Source organism: Neoarius graeffei, chromosome 14 (assembly GCF_027579695.1).
Source record: "Neoarius graeffei isolate fNeoGra1 chromosome 14, fNeoGra1.pri, whole genome shotgun sequence".
NCBI lineage: Eukaryota > Metazoa > Chordata > Actinopteri > Siluriformes > Ariidae > Neoarius > Neoarius graeffei.
Genome location: NC_083582.1, coordinates 24,378,123 through 24,398,185, shown reverse-complemented (window position 1 = coordinate 24,398,185; position 20,063 = coordinate 24,378,123). Strand labels below are relative to the sequence as shown.

Genomic DNA, 20,063 nt, shown 5'->3' with positions numbered 1-20,063 from the left:
CTGAGTTGGATTTTGAACATTGAACCTTGTTATATTTTTATTTTTGTTTATCTTCTGAGCTTTTGGATTATTCTTTTTGTTTTTTCCCTTGGATTGTATATATTGTAAATAAACTGTTTTTGATACTCTAGTTTCGCCTCACACCTCTGCACTTGAGTCATCCCCCTGGTGGCCTAGTGGGGGTTTGCTGGATTATCACACCAAGAACCCAGATTCGAATCCCCGCAAAACCCTAACAGCTTTAAAGGTCAATAGTAGTACTTTATAGTCAATATGAAATTTGATTGGGAGCCAATGCAGTGTGGATAAGACAGGGGTGATGTGGTCATGTTTTCTAGTAAGGACTCTTGCTGCTGCATTTTGAACTAAGTGGAGCTTGTTTCTGCACTTATTGGAACATCCAGACAGTAAGACAGCATTACAATAATCCAACCTGGAGGTAACGAAAGCATGAACTAGTTTTTCTGCGTCATATAGTAACATTAAATTTCTTATCTTAGCAATATTTTGGAGATGAAAGAAAGCTATCCAGGTGATGTTATCAATGTGAGTTTCGAATGAAAGACTGGGGTCAATAATCACTCCGAGGTCTTTTACTGCTGCACGTGAAGAAACAGAAAGGCCATCCAGAGTTACTGTGTAATCAGAAAACTTACTTCTAGCTGCATGTGGTCCTAGTACAAGTACTTCAGTCTTGTCAGAGTTAAGCAGAAGGATGTTAATAAGCATCCAGTATCTAATATCCTTTACACATTCCTCAATTCTATTAAGCTGGTGTCTCTCATCAGGTTTTGCAGAAACATACAACGGTGTGTCATCAGCATAACAGTGGAAGCTAATGTAATGTTTACGAATAATATCACCCAGAGGTAACATATATAAAGAAAAAAGCAGAGGACCCAAGACAGAACCTTGTGGAACACCAAACTTTACCTCAGTACATCTAGAAATATCACCATTTATATCAACATACTGATAGCAATCAGTTAAATAAGAGCTGAGCCAGGAGACGGCCGCTCCCTTAACTCCCACAACATTTTCTAGTCTATCCAGAAGAATGAAATGATCAATGGTATCAAATGCTGCACTAAGGTCAAGCAACACAAGCAGCGAGACACAGCCCTGATCAGACGCCAACAGTAGGTCGTTTACTACTTTAACCAAAGCTGTCTCTGTGCTATGATGAGGTATAAATCCTGACTGATCCATTTCATGGATGTTATTCCAATGTAAATATGAGCATAACTGCTGTGCCACAACTTTTTCAAGGATCTTGGAGATAAAGGGGAGGTTTGATATTGGCCGATAATTGGACAGCTGACAGGGATCAAGGTCAGGTTTTTTAATCAGGGGTTTGATAACTGCTATTTTAAAGGATTTGGGTACATAGCCAATCGTAAGAGAAGAATTTATTATTTTTAGAAGCGGTTCAATTACTTCAGGTATTATCTGTTTGAATAGATGTGTAGGTAAGAGATCTTGGACACAAGTTGAGGCTTTTGATGCCGAGATTAATGAAAGTAATTCAGTTTCTTTTAGGGGAGTAAAACATTCTAATTGCTGATCTGATACAGTGTTAACTACAGGGTCACTTACATTGTCTGACCTTAAATTAGTAGTTTGAATTTTTTGTCGGATATTCTCAATTTTGTCATTAAAAAAATTCATGAAATCGTTGCTACTACATACTACAGGTATGCATGTGTCTATAGTGGACTTATTCCTGGTTCATTTTGCTGCAGTTTTAAATATGAATCTAGGATTATTTTTGTTATCTTCTATTAGGGAGGAGAGATATGTTGATCTTGCCGCACTAAGAGCTTTTCTATACTTCAGGAAGCTCTCCTTCCACGCTAATTTAAACACTACCAATTTTGTTTGACGCCATTTATGTTCCAATTTTTGAGTGGTCTGTTTTAATGTGCAAGTGTCATCATTATACCAGGGTGCTAATTTTTTGTCTCTGACCAGTTTCCTTTTAAGAGGAGCTACATTATCTAAGGTATGGCGGAATGTTGACTCTAAGCATTCAGTTGCCTGATCAAGTTCTGCAGGGGCTGACAGTGACCCAGTCAAAGTTGATAACTCTGGGAGATCATTTATGAAGCTCTGTGCAGTAGTTGATGTGAATGTACGTTTAATACAGTAGCGTGGTGAGGTGCATATATTATTACTCAGACATAGCTTGAATGAGATGAGATAATGATCTGAGATAACTTCAGACTGTGGAAGTGTGACTATATTTTCTACGTTTAACCCGAATGTTAGTATTAGATCGAGGGTGTGACCACAATTATGGGTCAGTCCTATGACATTCTGATTAATCTCTACTGAATCTAAAATGGACACAAACGCTGTTTTTAATGGGTCTTCTGGGTTATCGAAGTGAATATTAAAATCTCCGACAACTCAAGCTTTGTCTAAGGAAATAACCAGATCCGCAAATTCTTTCTGCAAATTCAGAAAGAAACTCTGAATTTGGCCCCGGGGGCCTGTAAATAATAAGTAATGGAATTAACTGGGTAGACCTATTTTTCAAGGCTACATACATAATATGAATTTGAAGAACTTCAAATGTATTGAATTTATAACCAGGTTTTTGTGTTACAAAAAATAATAGATAATCATTATAAATAACCGCAACGCCTCCTCCTCTGCCAGTTAGACGAGGCTGGTGTATATAACTGTATCCAGGAGGACTCGCTTCATTTAATGCTATATATTCATTTGGCTTAATCCATGTTTCAGTTAAACAAAGTACATTAAACTCCTGATCAGTAATGAGTTCATTAACCATTGGCGCTTTAGATGTAAGAGATCTAATATTTAATAGCCCCACCTTTAGATCAAAGCTGCTGGCAGCAGCTGTACAATCAGTATGATCTAATTTTATATTGATTAGGTTACTGGAACAAACTCTCTGAATATTTCTACTTTTTTGTTGAGCTCAGGGAACAGACACAGTCTTGATGTAGTGGACCCTGAGTGATGACTGTGTGCAGCTAGCAGACAGTCGGTTTAGCCTGTTTGTCTGCTCCCTGGCCTTGGCTCTGGATTGTCAAAAATTAACTAGGCCTGTTCTGAGACTATGACCTATGCTGCAGGAAATGAGAGCAGCACCTTCCCGAGTGGGATGGATACCTTCCCGCCCTAACAGGCCAGCAGTGCCCTCAAAATTAGCCCAATTATCTATAAAGCCCACACTGTTTTCAGAGCACCACCTGGACAGCCAGCAGTTCAGTGACCATAACCTGCTGTAAACTACATTGCCATGCCGCATTGGGATGGGGCCAGAGCATATTACAGCATCGGACATCGCCTTCACCTTCACTGCAACCTAATAATGGCAGACAAGCTTTTCGTGATTTTTGGAACGGAATTCAGACACACAAAAAAATTCTTTTTCGAACCAATTTTTTATTTATTGGTGAACTTTACAACCTATTTGAGCTTTACAACCTATATTTATCTCACACACAGAAAACCCGGGATTTTATGATGTCATTTTCATAAGACTAGCACTTTAAGAAGGCAAGAAATTGCACAAACTTTTGACGAGACACAGCCGTTAATTGAAAAGCATTCCAGGTGACTACCTCATGAAGCTGGTTAAGATAATGGCAATAGTGTACAAAGCGTCATCAAGGTAAACAGTGGTTACTTTGAAAAATCTAAAATATGAAACGTATTTTCTTTTTTTAACACTTTTTTTGTTTACCACATAATTCCATACATGTTCCACATGTTATTTTATGGTTTTCTTGGCTTCAGTTTTGTTCTACAATGTAGAAAATAATCAAAATACAGAAAGACCTATGAATGAGTAAGGGTGTCCAAACTTTTGACTGGTACTGTATATGATTTTCCCTGAGTATATTAATAAACTGGCAAAATACACTATATTGCCAAAAGTATTTGCTCACCCATCCAAATTATCGGAATCAGGTGTTCCAATCACTTCCATGGCCACATGTGTATAAAATCAAGCACCTAGGCATGCAGACTGTTTTTACAGTTTGGAGCTGGCCCCTTCCTCTTCCAACATGACTGTGCACCAGTGCACAAAGCGAGGTCCATAAAGACATGGATGACAGAGTCTGGTGTGGATGAACTTGACTGGCCTTCACAGAGTCCTGACCTCAACCCGATAGAACACCTTTGGGATGAATTAGAGCGGAGACTGAGAGCCAGGCCTTCTCGTCCAACATCAGTGTGTGACCTCACAAATGCGCTTCTGGAAGAATGGTCAAAAATTCCCATAAACACACTCCTAAACCTTGTGGACAGCCTTCCCAGAAGAGTTGAAGCTGTTCTAGCTGCAAAGGGTGGACCAACGTCATATTGAACCCTATGGATTAGGAAGGGGATGTCACTTCAGCTCATATGTGAGTCAAGGCACACTGTAAAAAATGTAACTTGCAAAATTGTTGAGTGAAAAAAGGATTCTAAGTTGAATGAACAAATTTCCCTTCTAATTGTTCAAGTAACGAAAAAAAAATAGTTGAGACGCTTTTCCTTCGCCACAGGTTCATAGGAATTGGAAAATTAAGTTACGTGAACTTATATACTCAAGTGCTGATTGATGCCCCTTAACCGATGCCACTGCACATGCGCACTTCACAAGTTCGAAAGTTTCAACGGTCAGGTGGAGTGAGAAGTCCGTGGAAACTGACACGAGACGTTGTATAGGAGTATAGACTAAGCTTTCCTCAACAGAGGCCAGGGAATTCCCTCCTTGTATGTCGGTATTTGTTTCTGTTTGTGTAATAATAGGCAAAGTGAAGTAGAACTTAAGTGTTGAGAGGTTTGTGTTAACTAAAAAATGTAATGCACACTAAATCATTGTAAAAAAAAAAAATAGTCAAGCCAACTTAAAAATGTAACGCAACCTGCTGCCAAAGGATTTTGAGTAAACTCAACTTAGAACCATGATGTGCCAACTTGCTCTTCTAAGTTAATTGGCATTATTATTTCAATTTATTTCAACTAAACAATTTGTTGGACTGAACTTCTAAAGGCAAGTCAAATCAACTCAACATACAGTGGTGCTTGAAAGTTTGTGAACCCTTTAGAATTTTCTATATTTCTGCATAAATATGACCTAAAACATCATCAGATTTTCACACAAGTCCTAAAAGTAGATAAAGAGAACCCAGTTAAACAAATGAGACAAAAATATTATACTTGGTCATTTATTTATTGAGGGAAATGATCCAATATTACATATTTGTGAGTGGCAAAAGTATGTGAACCTTTGCTTTCAGTATCTGGTGTGACCCCCTTGTGCAGCAATAACTGCAACTAAACATTTCCGGTAACTGTTGATCAGTCCTGCACATTGGCTTGGAGGAATTTTAGCCCATCCCTCTGTATAGAACAGCTTCAACTCTGGGATGTTGGTGGGTTTCCTCACATGAACTGCTCGCTTCAGGTCCTTCCACAACATTTCAATTGGATTAAGGTCAGGACTTTGACTTGGCCATTCTAAAACATTAACTTTATTCTTCTTTAACCATTCTTTGGTAGAATGACTTGTGTGCTTAGGGTCGTTGTCTTGCTGCATGACCCACCTTCTCTTGAGATTCAGTTCATGGACAGATGTCCTGACCTTTTCCTTTAGAATTCACTGGTATAATTCAGAATTCATTGTTCCATCAATGATGGTAAGCCGTCCTGGCCCAGATGCAGCAAAACAGGCCCAAACCATGATACTACCACCACCATGTTTCACAGATGGGATAAGGTTCTTATGCTGGAATGCAGTGTTTTCCTTTCTCCAAACATAACGCTTCTCATTTAAACCAAAAAGTTCTATTTTGGTCTCATTCGTCCACAAAACATTTTTCCATTAGCCTTCTGGCTTGTCCTCATGATCTTTAGCAAACTGCAGACGAGCAGCAATGTTCTTTCTGGAGAGCAGTGGCTTTCTCCTTGCAACCCTGCCATGCACACCATTGTTGTTCAGTGTTCTCCTGATGGTGGACTCATGAACATTAACATTAGCCATTGTGAGAGAGGCCTTCAGTTGCTTAGAAGTTACTCTGGGGTCCTTTGTGACCTTGCCGACTATTACACGCCTTGCTCTTGGAGTGATCTTTGTTGGTCGACCACTCCTGGGGAGGGTAACAATGGTCTTGAATTTCCTCCATTTGTACACAATCTGTCTGTGGATTGGTGGAGTCCAAATTCTTTAGAGATGGTTTTGTAACCTTTTCCAGCCTGATGAGGCTTTTCCTCATGAGGCCTTTTCCATCAACAACGCTTTTTCTGAGGTCCTCAGAAATCTCCTCTCTTCGTGCCATGATACACTTCCACAAACATGTGTTGTGAAGATCTAACTGTGATAGATCCCTGTTCTTTAAATAAAATAGGGTGCCCACTCACACCTGATTGTCATCCCATTGATTGAAAACACCTGACTCTCATTTCACCTTCAAATTACCTGCTAATCCTGGAGGTTCACATACTTTTGCCACTCACAGATATGTAATATTGGATCATTTTCCTCAATAAATAAATGACCAAGTATAATATTTTTGTCTCATTTGTTTAACTGGGTTCTCTTTATCTACTTTTAGGACTTGTGTGAAAATCTGATGATGTTCAAGCACCACTGTAAAATACACTTCTATGTGAACTTAATACAATATTTCTGGGCATCGTAGCTCAGGTGGATAAGGTGCCATGCCATAAATCTGGTGACCTGGGTTCAATTCTGACCTGAGGTTGTTTCCCAATCCCTCCCTGTTTCTGCACTGTTCTATCCAATAAAGGTGGAAAAAGCCCCAAAAAAATCTTTAAAAAGAATAATTTAGGGTAACTTAATGTTTTTGTGCCAACTTGCTTTTCCAAGTTAATTGGAATGATTATTTCAATTTATTTCAACATCACAATTTGAATGCACTGAACTTGCTAAATAAAGTAAGGTCAGCACACCTATTTGGCCCAGAGTTGAGTTTACTCAAAATCCTTTGGCAGCAGGTTGCGTTACATTTTTAAGTTGGCTTGACTAATTTTTTTTTTTTTTTACAGTGCAGGTGAGCGAATACATTTGGCAATATTGTGTATAACCCATGATTATCAAAACCATGGCACTTTGGTTATAACATGAGGATATCCTTCCATTGATTCATTTTGAGTTTATCCTGATCAGCGTTGAGGGGGATCTGGAGGCTATACCATGAACACTGACTATGAGGTGAGAAACCATACACACATTCCCAGCTTGGGGAAATTTAGCACAGCTAATCCACTTTAACCGTGAGTTGGCCTAGTGGTTAGCATGTCCACCTCTCGATCGGGAGATTGCGAGTTCTACTTGTGGTTGGGTCATACCAAAGACCATCATAAAAATGGTACCTACTCCCATCTGGCAAGGCATGCTGCAATACAGATGTGAGTGGGGACTCAAACTCTCGTGGTTACTAGAAGACCAGCCCCCCACCCTAGATATGTAATAGGCTGAGAGCTATGGAGATTGGTGCCATCTAATGTGCCATATGGTGCAGGAAGGACTTCAATTCACTTTTTTTTTGAGGTGGGAGCAAACCAGAGGAAACCCATGTGAACATGCACAACTCCATACAGGTTCAATTCCCAAACACAGGATTGAACCAGGGACCCTGGAGCTGTGGGGTGGAAATGCTACCTGCTGCACCACCCTGAGGACATCACTATTTAAATTACAATTTAAAACACAACAAATGCGAAGTTATCATGCTATGAATTTAAAAAAAAAAAAAATTGACAGACATTAAATGGCTTTCTCAACTGGCACAAAGTTGTCCATGCTAAAATATGCTGCATGCTCAAGTACGTTGTGAGTGTATCAATGCAGGAAATAATGGTCTAAGATGATTAATGGACAATTGATTAATGAATTAACTTTTTAAAATGTATTTGTAGAGGTCAGAGTGGGTGGGTGGAGCACAGAAGGACGGCAGGCCAGAACTGAGTTCCAAAAACTCTTTTTTATTTGCACTTTTCAGTACGAACATATACTCTCCCAGCCACACACACACACACACACACACACACACACACACACACACACACACACACACACAAGTCATCTGGTGAGGGAGAGAGCTCTCTTCCTCTGCCCTTTCTCTCCTTATACAGGGCGTGGTTGCTGGGAAGACACACAAGCACAGGTTAATTCACATCAGGTGTAGTGATTCTGCCACTTACCTTCCCTGACTCCGCCCTCCGGTCACAGACCGATGCTTGACCACGTCCCCACTGCCACATACCCCCACCGCCCGACTGAGGCCGGGCAGCCGTCCAGCCCGCTGGCATTGCTCCATCCACTGGACTGGATCTGGTGCCCCCTTTTTAGTGAGATCAGTCAGCGGGCTGGTGACGTCTGAATAATTAGGTATAAACCTACGATAATAGCCAGCCAGCCCCAGGAACTGTCTCACCCCCTTTTTGGTCTTGGGCCTCGGGCAGGCCGCAATCGCTGCAGTCTTGTTAATTTGGGGACGCACCTGCCCATTGCCCAAGTGGAAGCCCAGATACCATACTTCCACCCACCCAATCGCACACTTTTTCGGGTTGGTTGTGAGACCCGCCCGCCTTAGCGACCTAAGGACGGCCCTCAGGTGTTGTAGGTGCCACGGCCAGTCATTACTATAAATAATGATGTCGTCAAGGTATGCGGCAGCATAGGTGGCGTGGGGGCGGAGGACCCTATCCATCAGCTGCTGAAACATAGCGGGCACCCCAAACAGCCCAGAAGGAAGTGTGACAAACTGGTGTAAGCCGAACAGTGTGGAAAAGGCCGTTTTTTCTTGGGATAATGGAGTCAAGGGGATCTGCCAATAACCCTTTGTCAAATCCAGTGTCGAGTAAAAATGAGCCGTGCCTACTCGATCGAGCAACTCATCAATACAAGGCATTGGGTATGCGTCGAATTTAGACACTGCGTTGACTTTTCTATAGTCTACACAGAACCGGACCGACCTGTCGGCCTTGGGTACCAAGACCACCGGGCTGCTCCAGTCGCTATGGGACTCCTCGACGATGCCCATTTCGAGCATGGCCTCGAGTTCTTCCCGAACCACTTTTTTCTTGTGTTCGGGTAGCCTGTAAGGGCGGCTATGCACTACCATCCCTGGGGGCGTCTCAATGTGGTGCTCTATGAGGTCGGTGCAGCTGGGCAGGGGTGAGAACACGTCCGAAAATTTGGTCTGCAACTGGGCAACCTCCGCGAGTTGTGTCGGGGAGAGGTGGTCTCCACAGGGGACTGGAGAGGTACGCAATGCCAATGCTCCCTTTTGAACCTCCGGCCCCAGCTCCGCCTTCTCTGGAACCACCGACACCAACGCCACGGGGACCTCCTCATTCCAGAGTTTGAGTAGATTGAGGTGGTAAATCTGTAGTGCCCCACCCCTGTCCATTCACTTCACCTCATAGTCGACGTCCCCAACTCGCCGTGTGACCTCAAAGGGTCCTTGCCACTTGGCAATTAATTTGGAGCTCGATGTGGGCAACAGTACGAGTACTTTATCTCCCGGTGTGAACTCCCTAAGGCGCGTACCCTTGTCGTACAGGCAGGTTTGCCGTTCTTGGGCCTGCCGCAAATTCTCCTGGGTTAGGTGTGTGAGTGTGTGGAGTTTTGCGCGCAGGTCAATAATGTATTGAATTTCATTTTTACTTGGTGAAGGTCCCTCCTCCCAATTTTCTCGCAGCACATCTAAAATGCCGTGCGGCTTACGCCCATATAACAGTTAGAACGGGGAGAACCCCGTGGAGGCTTGTGAGACCTCTCGCACTGCAAACAAGGGCTTGAGCCATTTATCTCAATTACATGCGTCCTCGCTTACGAATTTCTTAATTATATTTTTGAGGGAGCGATTGAATCGTTCAACTAAACCGTCCATTTGTGGGTGATAAACGCTGGTGCGGATTGGCTTAATACCTAATAACCCATAAAGTTCGTTCAGTGTTCGTGACATAAACGAGGTGCCTTGATCAGTCAGAATCTCTTTCGGGATTCCAACTCGGGAGATAACGCGGAAGAGCGCTTCCACAATACTGCGTGCTGAGATATTGCGAAGAGGCACTGCTTCCGGGTATCGTGTTGCATAGTCCACTAGAACTAATATAAAGCGGTACCCTCATGTTGACCGATCTAATAATAATAATAATAATAATAATAGTTTGGTTTTATATAGCGCCTTTCAAAATACCCAAGGTCGCTTAACAAGGTGTCAATGTAGAAGTGTGTGTGTGGGTGCATATAAGTGTGTGCGTGTGTGCTTGTGGAAACTAGGAGCCAAAGGCCTCCATGAAGAGATGGGTTTTAAGGTGTTTTTTAAACGCTGCCAGTGAAGGAGCATTCTGGATGGTGTTGGGTAGCCTGTTCCATAGAGAAGGAGCAGCTGCATAGAATGCTCTATCGCTGGTGGCCTTAAGTCTGGTGCGGGGGATGACCAGCTGGCCCTTGGATGAGGACCGCAGGGATCTTGATGGGGAGTAGGGATGGAGGAGATCTTTGAGGTAATGGGGTCCCAGACCATGGAGAGACTTGTAAGTGAGGAGGAGGACTTTGTAGGAAATGCGAGATTTAATGGGCAGCCAGTGGAGCTGTTTGAGAATGGGGGTGATGTGCTGCCAGGGCCTGGTGCCTGTGAGAATCCTGGCAGCTGAATTCTGAACATATTGCAGTCGGTCTGTGATCTTATTCGGCAGACCAAGCAGGATGGCATTGCAATAGTCTAGGCGGGATGATATGAAAGCATGAATAAGAGTCTCTGTAACAGTGTTAGAGAGTGAGGGCCTGAGTCTGGAAATGTTGCGGAGGTGAAAGAAAGCAGATTTGGTGACATTTTTGATGTGGGACTGGAAAGACAGTGATGAATCCAAGATAACACCAAGGTTACGGACTTCATGAGATGGGATGAAGGAGCAGCCATCGATGTTCAGATGGAGATCCCCAACCTTCCTGAGCAGTGGCGCCGGTGCCACCACCATGAGCTCGGTTTTACTGCTGTTCAGTTTGAGGAGATTGTCGGTCATCCATGTTTTGATATCACGCAGACAGTGAGTGAGCGGTGTTGGGGGGAGCTGAGCAGAGGGTTTGGTGCAGATATATAGTTGTGTGTCATCAGCGTAACAGTGGAAGTTGAGACCATGGAAACGGATGATTTGTCCAAGGGGGAGCATGTAGATGGTGAAAAGAAGGGGGCCAAGCACCGAACCTTGCGGAACGCCGTGGCTGATGGTTGCTGTAGTGGAGCGGGAGTCATTGAGTGTGATGAATTGTTTCCGGTTGGATAAGTATGAGTGGAACCAGAGGAGTACTGTGCCTGATAGTCCAGTGAACTCTGAGAGCCGCTTCAGGAGGATGGAGTGAGAGACTGTGTCAAAAGCTGCTGAGAGGTCCAGGAGAATGAGGATGGTGATGAGTCCATTGTCTGCAGCAGCGAGGAGGTCGTTGGTAATTTTGACAAGAGCAGTCTCTGTGCTGTGGTGGGCTCTGAAGCCGGATTGTAGTGGTTCAAAGAGCTCATGGTGGGACATATGCTGCTGAAGTTGGGCTGCCACTGCTCTTTCCAGGATTTTACAAAGGAAAGGAAGGTTGGAGATGGGACGATAGTTGTTGGGATCGTCAGGGTCCAGACCAGGCTTTTTCAAGGTGGGGATGACAGCAGCGGTTTTGAAGGTGGTGGGCACAACTCCAGACTGTAGGGATGTGTTAATGATGGTGGTCATGGTGTTGCAGAGGGTGGGAAGACATGATTTGACCAGGGTGGAGGGCATGGGGTCCAGGAGGCAGGATGATGACTTGGCTGTGGAGACTAAATCGGTGACCTGGGCATTGTCCAGTGGTGCAAAGCAGGAGAGGTAGTGCTGCGGTGGACAGGCAGCAGGGGTGGAGATGTCCTGCCATGGCTGGTGGATGCCAGGAGGCGTGTCATCATGGGCTTGGTTTGTGGCCGGGGATGTAGATACTAGCTGCTGGTGGATGGTGTTGACTTTTGCGATGAAGAAGTCTTGAAATCTGGAGCACAGTTCAGCAGGATCAGATGGTTGGGGTGAGTGAGGAGGACGGAGAAGGCGATTGATAGTTGAGAAAAGTTTTCTTGGGTGGTGTTGCTGGTTGTTGATGAGGGTGGAGTAGTAGCGTGTCTTGGCTGTGGTGAGGGCCTGCTTGTAGCTCTCCACATGGTCCCTGTAGGCCTCCAGGTGGACAGTAAGGCCAGATTTTTTATAGAGTCGCTCGAGGCGCCGCCCAGATTTTTTCATGAGGCGCAGCTCAGAGGTAAACCAGGGAGCTGGACGGGAGAAAGAGACAGATCGCGTGATGGTAGGAGCCAGAGTATTCAAGCTGGTTGAGAGTGCTGTGTTGTAGTGTTCGACCAGGGTGTCCACTGGGAGGGCAGTATCCGGGGGTGTGAGATGGTTCGTTAAAGTTTGAGAAAGAAGAGGCAGAGGAACATTCATAATGTTGCGGAAAGTGATGGACCGCAAATGGCGTTGTCTGCGGTGGGGTACCGGGATGGAAAACAGAATTGCCTGATGGTCTGATATGGCCAGGTCAATGCATTGAAGATGTAGTGGAGATGAGCCGGTGCTGCAGACTAGATCGAGGGTGTGTCCTTTGCTGTGGGTAGGGCCATGCACATGCTGAGTGATGTTGAAGCAGTCCAGAAGGGCCATGAAGTCAGCTGCAAAAGAGCAGCTGCTGTTGTCCACATGAATGTTGAAGTCACCCAGCAGGATGGTAGATGGGGACAGGGGACACACTGCAGCAAGTAGTTCAGTGAGCTCAGGGAGGAAGCAGGAGGAGGCTTTAGGTGGTCGATAAATGAGGACCAGTTGCAGCTGAGCAGCGCCAATCACTGAGAGATGGAGGCATTCAAATGATGATGCACTGACGGGGTGTTCTTTAACCAAAAAATCAGAGTGGTGTATGATGGCGAGTCCACCACCGCGGCCGTGGCCACGCGGCTTATGGATGTATGTGTAACCGGGAGGGGTAGCTTGGTTGAGGCTAACAAAGTCCTGCTGACTCTGCCATGTTTCGGTTAAACAAAGGAAGTCCAGTTTTTTCTCTGTTATCATGTCGTGAATAATGATGGCTTTGTTGTTTATTGATCTGATATTCTGTAACATGAAGGAGGCAAACTTGCTGGTGGATGCAGTGCTGTCAGTGCAGACTAGGTTCCGGAGAACGACAGGTGGTGGACGTGGCCTACGTTCAGCACGTCTGTGCTGGGATGCGGAACAGATGACAGGAATAGCCGCAATCTTGGAGTTGTAAACAAACTTCTGGCGAACAGCTCTGTGTACATATGGTGGACGGCGCAGGAGGTGAAGAGATTTGATAACCTCAAGACAGCATGGAGGAGACAGAAAGACAGAGTTGAGTTCAAGGAGTTTGCCTACGGTGTAGTTTATCCGCGCCATGGCGACTGGGGAGCACCGAACAAACACAGGCACCTTGCCGGCTAGCTTGGCTTGCTAACCAATGCTACACCCAAATGGAGGTAGCAGCAGTGCAGGATGCAGACTAGCGAGTTGACAGTCCTGTGGTAGAGTGGTAAAGGGCGGCGGAGATGTCAGAAGTATACCCAGTACGCCGAAAGCAAGGAGGTAGGCAATCCAAAAGTTTTTTAACTGCGGAGCACAGAGTAGTCCAAGCACGCGTCGCGTCAGTTGTATCCGACAGCAGAGTTGTAGTCGAGATGGAACAAACACAGCTCAAAAATAGACGCGGCTTGAGATAGAGGAAAGGCGCGATCAAATATAAGAGAAACAAAAAGCGAGAAGCGAGATGCGAGAAGCGGCAACAATCATGCCAGCGTCCTCTCGACATTCCAATTCTTTCAAACGGGGTCTCGATTAATGGGAGAGGGCGCAAAGGCGCTTTTGGAATGGCCGTGGGATTTACTAACTGGCATTCGCGGCACGCCGTACACCACCTACGGACATCGCCGCGAATCCCTGGCCAATAAAACCGGGCCATTATTCGGGCTAGTGTTTTATCCTGCCCTAAGTGTCCAGCCATGGGATTAAAGTGAGCTGCCTGGAATACCAATTCCCGGCGGCTTTTTGGAATCAAGAGCTGCATGATTTGTTCTTTAGTTTGAGTGTCCTGCGTCACTCGGTATAATCTATCCTTCATAATAGAAAAACAGGGGAAGGACGGGGTGGCGTTTGGCTGGAGTGTTTGACCATCGATTACTTTCACTTGGTCAAACGCATGCCGCAGAGTCTCGTCTCGCGACTGCTCTAACGGGAAATCCGCAAGGGATTCCCCGAGAGAGGGAGGAGGAGCCGGCGGCTCCTCACTCTGACCCGGAGATGACGTAGATGGTTCTGTGATAGCTGCTCCCACCAATGCGACACCGGGACCTCCCCTTGCTGAAATATGGCAGGACCCACTCTTTACTAAATGACTCATTAATTCCCCTAATCCCCCCAATCAGTCCCCAAAATTATCAAGTGGGTGAGGCGACGATTAACCGCCGCCTTTACTCTAAATTTTTCCCCTCTGAAAAAAATGTGGACTGACACTAAAGGGTAGCTGTGAACATCCTCGTGCACACACAACACCTTCACCCCCTGTGCTCCCCCCAATGCCTCATCTTGCACCAGGCTTTGGTGGATTGAGGTCTGATTACAGCCAGAGTCCACCAACGCATGATATGTATCCCCTTGGATACTCACCAGTATGCGATACGCTCCGGCCCGATCGAGGGTGGCTCCTGGCGCGTCGGGGATCCAAACCACCGCGCCCACTTCCATCACCGGGCACTGCTGTTGGAGGTGGCCCGGCTCCCCGCAGCGCCAGCAAACCGGCCCGGGCTTTCTCTCTGCACCTGTACTCTGGGGCTCACTCACCTGAGGGGGGAGAGAGACAGACACGGAAGTGGGAAACGGGAGGACACTGTGGGTGCGGCGGACCGGCTGTGAGGGAGCCGGCCCCCGCCTCCGCGGTGGGGGAACAGGGTGAGGACGAGACACAGAAGGGGAGGGAGGGAGAGAGAGAGAGAGGAGAGAAGCAAAGAGGGGATCTGTGATCCTGCTGCGGGAACAGCTGCCAAATGATCCTCCGCCAACTCGATGGCCTGATCCAGTGACTCCGGGCGATGGCACTGGACCCACTCCGCCGTTCCTTTGGGAAGTTGCGCGATGAACTGCTCCAGTGCCACCAGGTCGACGACTCCCTCGGCGTCGCGGTTGTCAGCCCTCAGCCACCGCCTGCAGGCATCCCGGAGTTGCTGGCCAAACGCGAACGGTCGGCCGACCTCCTCTAGGCGCAGAGCGCAGAAGCGCTGACGATGTTGTTCGGGGGTGCACCCCACACGCTGGAGGATGGCCCGGCGCAGGTCTGCGTAGACCAGACGGCTGTCGGCGGGGAGCTGTAGCACGGCCAGCTGCGCCTCGCCTGTTAGCAGGGGGAGGAGGCGTGCCGCGCGCTGTTCCACCGGCCACCCCGAGGCTTCTGCTGCTTGTTCAAATAGCGTGAGGAAGGCCTCGGGGTCGTCGTACGGGCCCATCTTCGTTGGGGTGAGGTGGAGTGGGCCCGCAGCAGTGGAGATGGTGGACCCCGCTGACGCGAGGAGGTGCTGGAACGCCTGACGATCTTCCTGTTGCGCCAGCACCAGGGCCTCAAACCACTGTTCTTCCTCCTTTTGGAGGGCGAGCAGCGCCTGGTGCTGGCTCTGTTGGGCCGTGGTGAGGGCGTGGATCAGGTCTGCGAAGGGGGAGGACTCCATGGGGCTGTTCTCTTCTGTGCTCAGTCCCGGGTTTCAGCACCACTGTAGAGGTCAGAGCGGGTGGGTGGAGCACAGAAGGACGGCAGGCCAGAACTGAGTTCCAAAAACTCTTTTTTATTTGCACTTTTCAGTACGAACATATACTCTCCCAGCCACACACATACACACACACAAGTCATCTGGTGCGGGAGAGAGCTCTCTTCCTCTGCCCTCTCTCTCCTTATATAGGGCGTGGTTGCTGGGAAGACACACAAACACAGGTTAATTCACATCAGGTGTAGTGATTCTGCCACTTACCTTCCCTGACTCTGCCCTCCAGTCACAGACCGACGCTTGACTACGCCCCCACTGCCACAGTATTATTGTTTTGGGAACTTATCTAAGATCAGTTCTTCTCCTTCTTCTTCTAATATCCATATTTATTCGCATCAAATGTGTCCTTTGATTTTGATATTTCAAAAAAAGAAAGAAAAGAAATTTACAAACACATTATCACTCTGTAGCTTTTTAGCTTTTCTGTACAAAGTCATTATCATGCTTGTGTTGTGTGAGGAGAATGCAGGAAAAGCTGTTTTGTCTTACTAATAACCTGGAGTCTTTGTAAATGCTTACAGTGGGGAAAACAAGTATTTGATCCCTTGCTGATTTTGTTGGTTTACCCACTAAGAAAGACTTGATCAGTCTGTAATTTTAATGGTAGGTGTATTCTAACATGTGGAGATAGAATATCAAAAAGAAAATCCAGAAAATAACTTTTAAATATCTATATTAATTTATTTGTATTTTATTGAGAAAAAGAAGTATTTGATCCCCTAGTAACCATCAAGAGTTCTTGTTAATACAGACAAGTTAGACTCTCCAAATTACCTTGTCACCTAAATTGAAGACACCTGATATCACTAATGACTTGTATAAAAGCCACCTGGCCACAGAATCAATCAGTTTGTCAGACTCCAAACTCTCCAACATGGGAAAGACTAAAGAGCTTTCTGTGGATTTAAGGGAGAAGATTGTAGACCTGCACAAGATCGGTATGGGCTACAAAACCATTAGCAAGAAGCTGGGCATTAAGGTGACAACTGTTGGTGCAATTGTGCGCAAGTACAAGACTCACAACATGATCATCAATCGACCTAGGTCTGGGGCTCCAAACAAGATCTCACCTCGTGGGGTTTCCAGGATCATGAGAACGGTGAGAAATAGACCTAATACAACACGGGCAGAGTTAGTGGATGATCTTAAAGCAGCTGGGATCACAGTCACCAAGCAAACAGTTGGTAACACTTTATACCGCAATGGTCTAACATCTTGCAGTGCTCGCAAAGTACCCCTGCTTAAGAAAGCACATGTGCAGGCCCGCCTGAACTTTGCCAATGAACATCTGAATGACTTGGAGAGTGACTGGGAGAAGGTGTTATGGTCAGATGAGACCAAAATTGAGCTCTTTGGCATCAATTCAACCCGTCGTGTCTGGAGGGAGAGACATGCTGCTTATGACCCCAAGAACACCATCCCCACTGTCAAGCATGGAGGTGGTAACATTATGCTTTGGGGGTGTTTTTCTGCACAGGGCACAGGGCTACTTCACCGTATCAATGGGAGGATGGACGGAGCCATGTACCGTAAAATCCTAAGTGAAAACCTCCTTCCCTCTGCCAGGAAGCTTAAAATGGGTCGTGGATGGGTCTTCCAGCAGGATAATGACCCAAAGCATACAGCCAAGGCAACCAAGGAATGGCTGAAGAAGAAACATATCAAGGTCATGGAGTGGCCCAGCCAGTCTCCAGACCTGAATCCTATAGAAAATTTATGGAGAGAGCTGAAGCTCAGAGTTGCCAAGCGACAGCCATGGAATCTTGATGATTTAGAGGTCATTTGCAAAGAAGAGTGGACCAAAATTCCTCCTAATATGTGCAGAAACCTGGTCATCAACTACAAAAAACGTCTGACCTCTGTGCTTGCTAATAAGGGGTTTGCCACAAAGTACTAAGTCCTTTTGGCAAGAGGGTTCAAATACTTATTTTCCTCAATAAAATGCAAATAAATTAATACAAATTCTTTAAAGTCGATTTCTTGATTTTCTTTGTGATATTCTGTCTCAGCATGCACTGTAAAAAATAGAATTACGCTTTGTTCAAGTAATTTCATATTCACAATTGAATGGACAAGAAAATATGAATAATTATTAACGAACAGAAAAATCCACATCAAACTGTTAGGGTGCACCTCAATGATGTGTAAATATACAATAGTGAATAATCTGAATTGAAAATGCATAATTGCCACAGGTGTTTATTCAGCGCATGCTCTTAATGACCAAGACACGTGGTTTCCTCTCCCAAATGCAAGGGCTGGGCAATGTGGTTCTCTCTCCAGTTGAAGTTCATGTTGTCATGGCTCAGGTGTATAAGGCACCATACCATAAATCTGGGGACCTGGGTTTGATTCCAACCCGAGGTCATTTCCCTCTCTTTCCCACTCATTTCCCATCTCTACACTGTCCTATCCAAATAAAGGTGAAAAAAAATTGTGATAACCTCAATTGCCTTTTTGTACTATTGTGAATGCCACTGTTCAGCAAAAAGAGAACTCTATGTTGGCAGAATGAGGAATTGAAAATTGACTTAATTAAGAATTCTTAATAAAGATAACAGTGTTATCATAGTTTGGATTATCATGGGCACATCGTTGGCAAAACATAAAATTCTTAATGCAGACGGTTGCCTTGAAATTTCAAGTATTCTCAACTATTCTTTTTTTACAGTGTGTTAGACTACACCTACCATTAATATTACAGACTGATCGAGTCTTTATTAGTGGCCAAACCAACAAAATCAGCAAGGGATCAAATACTTGTTTTCCCCACTGTACTTCCTGTAGTTTACACCACAGTGTGAATGTTCTCAAGTGTAGTGGAATGTTACAACTCTCCCATGCTGTGATTGATGTCTACAAGTGTATAACTTAGACACTAGGCACCAACAAGAGCAAATTTACTAAAGATTAAAAATTGTAGTCTCATTTTAGTGGCCTGATTGTGCTTATCTACCTCTACCTCTTTCTTCTCTGTGTATAGGTGTTTGACGAGATCTTACTAACCACCGGGATCATGTTTAGGAACAGCCTGAAGATGCTCTTGGGGGGAAAAGCCAACCGGAAGAGTCGTAACAGCAGTGGTCAGTCTCACTTTCTTACCATTCAGAGACAACAGATACTTATGCTTCACGGATACTTGTGCTTGCATTTGTATGAGACTTCATTCTAATGATCACTGTTTATCAAGAACATGTCTGAGAGTGCATTTGCATGTCTGTCAATCAAAATGGCTGCACTTAAAAACACAGATGTTTCTTCAGAAATGACAAATTGTGTAAAAATTATGAAAGTTTGAAACTTTTTTTCTGAATATGAAATAGATAAGAACTTTTCATCCTATTTGCCTCTCAGGACTTTTTAAAGTGCATATCACGGGTAAATTCAGGAGCAAGAGTAATGTAATTCTCCTATTTTAAATGAAACTTTGGTCAAATATCTGTCACATTTTGCATTTTGTGCAATTTTTTTACCTTGCGCAATACCAGAAAAATTCAGTTGAAATCAAGCCATTTGAGGCGAATTGGTCCGCCTCTGAAAAAACTTGGCATTTGGATTTCCCGGGAAACATTGATTTTCGTGACATCACGTGCAGGACGCCTCCCTCTGAATCCTATGTCAGCGCTGGTTTGTTTATGAGAAAACGACCTGGTAGTTTTCTGCAAATTTCTTCAACGTTATCACATAATTATTAAAATGGTTAACAGATGTATCGTAGGAGGGTGTAGCAACACCAATCTTGATGGGATTAGTACTCATCGTTTCCCACATTGCGCTCAGGTGACAATTCCATATTTCAATGCAAAATCGCTAACTGCTAAACTTGGTCTACACAGGCTGTGCACTGAAACCATTCAAAGCTCTCGCAGCCTGCTGGCGCTTCCACAGGTGACGTCACGAATCTGGCTCCAGACTCCCTTGGGATTTTTCCAGATGCATTTTGTTATTTTATTTTTTTTCTGCTGTAGACAGATGGCCTTGTGCAAAATTACCCTTCTGGATGAGTGGCCTTCTGGCCAAAATAATGCAAGCATTCATGTTTTAGACTGTACATTTCAAAAACTATCATTTGAGTCCAATACAAAATACAGTAAAGATGAAGTTATTAACTAATTAATTCACAAAAAAGTTTTATTTTTCCACATGAAGGACAACTTTAGAGACAGCATTTTGTAATCAAGGACATTGCTGATCCTCAGGATGGATTTTTTTTTTTCTGAAGTAATACTTGAACCACGT

The 20,063-nt window shown here is 44.9% G+C and overlaps 1 protein-coding gene across 1 annotated transcript in view; it reads left to right on the top strand.

Moving 5' to 3' along the window:
• Nucleotides 1-20,063, top strand: part of tanc2b (tetratricopeptide repeat, ankyrin repeat and coiled-coil containing 2b) — a 626,942-nt gene that overhangs the window by 206,554 nt on the left and 400,325 nt on the right. The window contains exon 3 of the mRNA XM_060939453.1: nucleotides 18,808-18,907. Coding sequence (XP_060795436.1) covers nucleotides 18,841-18,907 — 67 coding nt within the window. The 5' untranslated portion in view covers nucleotides 18,808-18,840. The remainder of the gene's footprint in view (nucleotides 1-18,807; nucleotides 18,908-20,063) is intronic.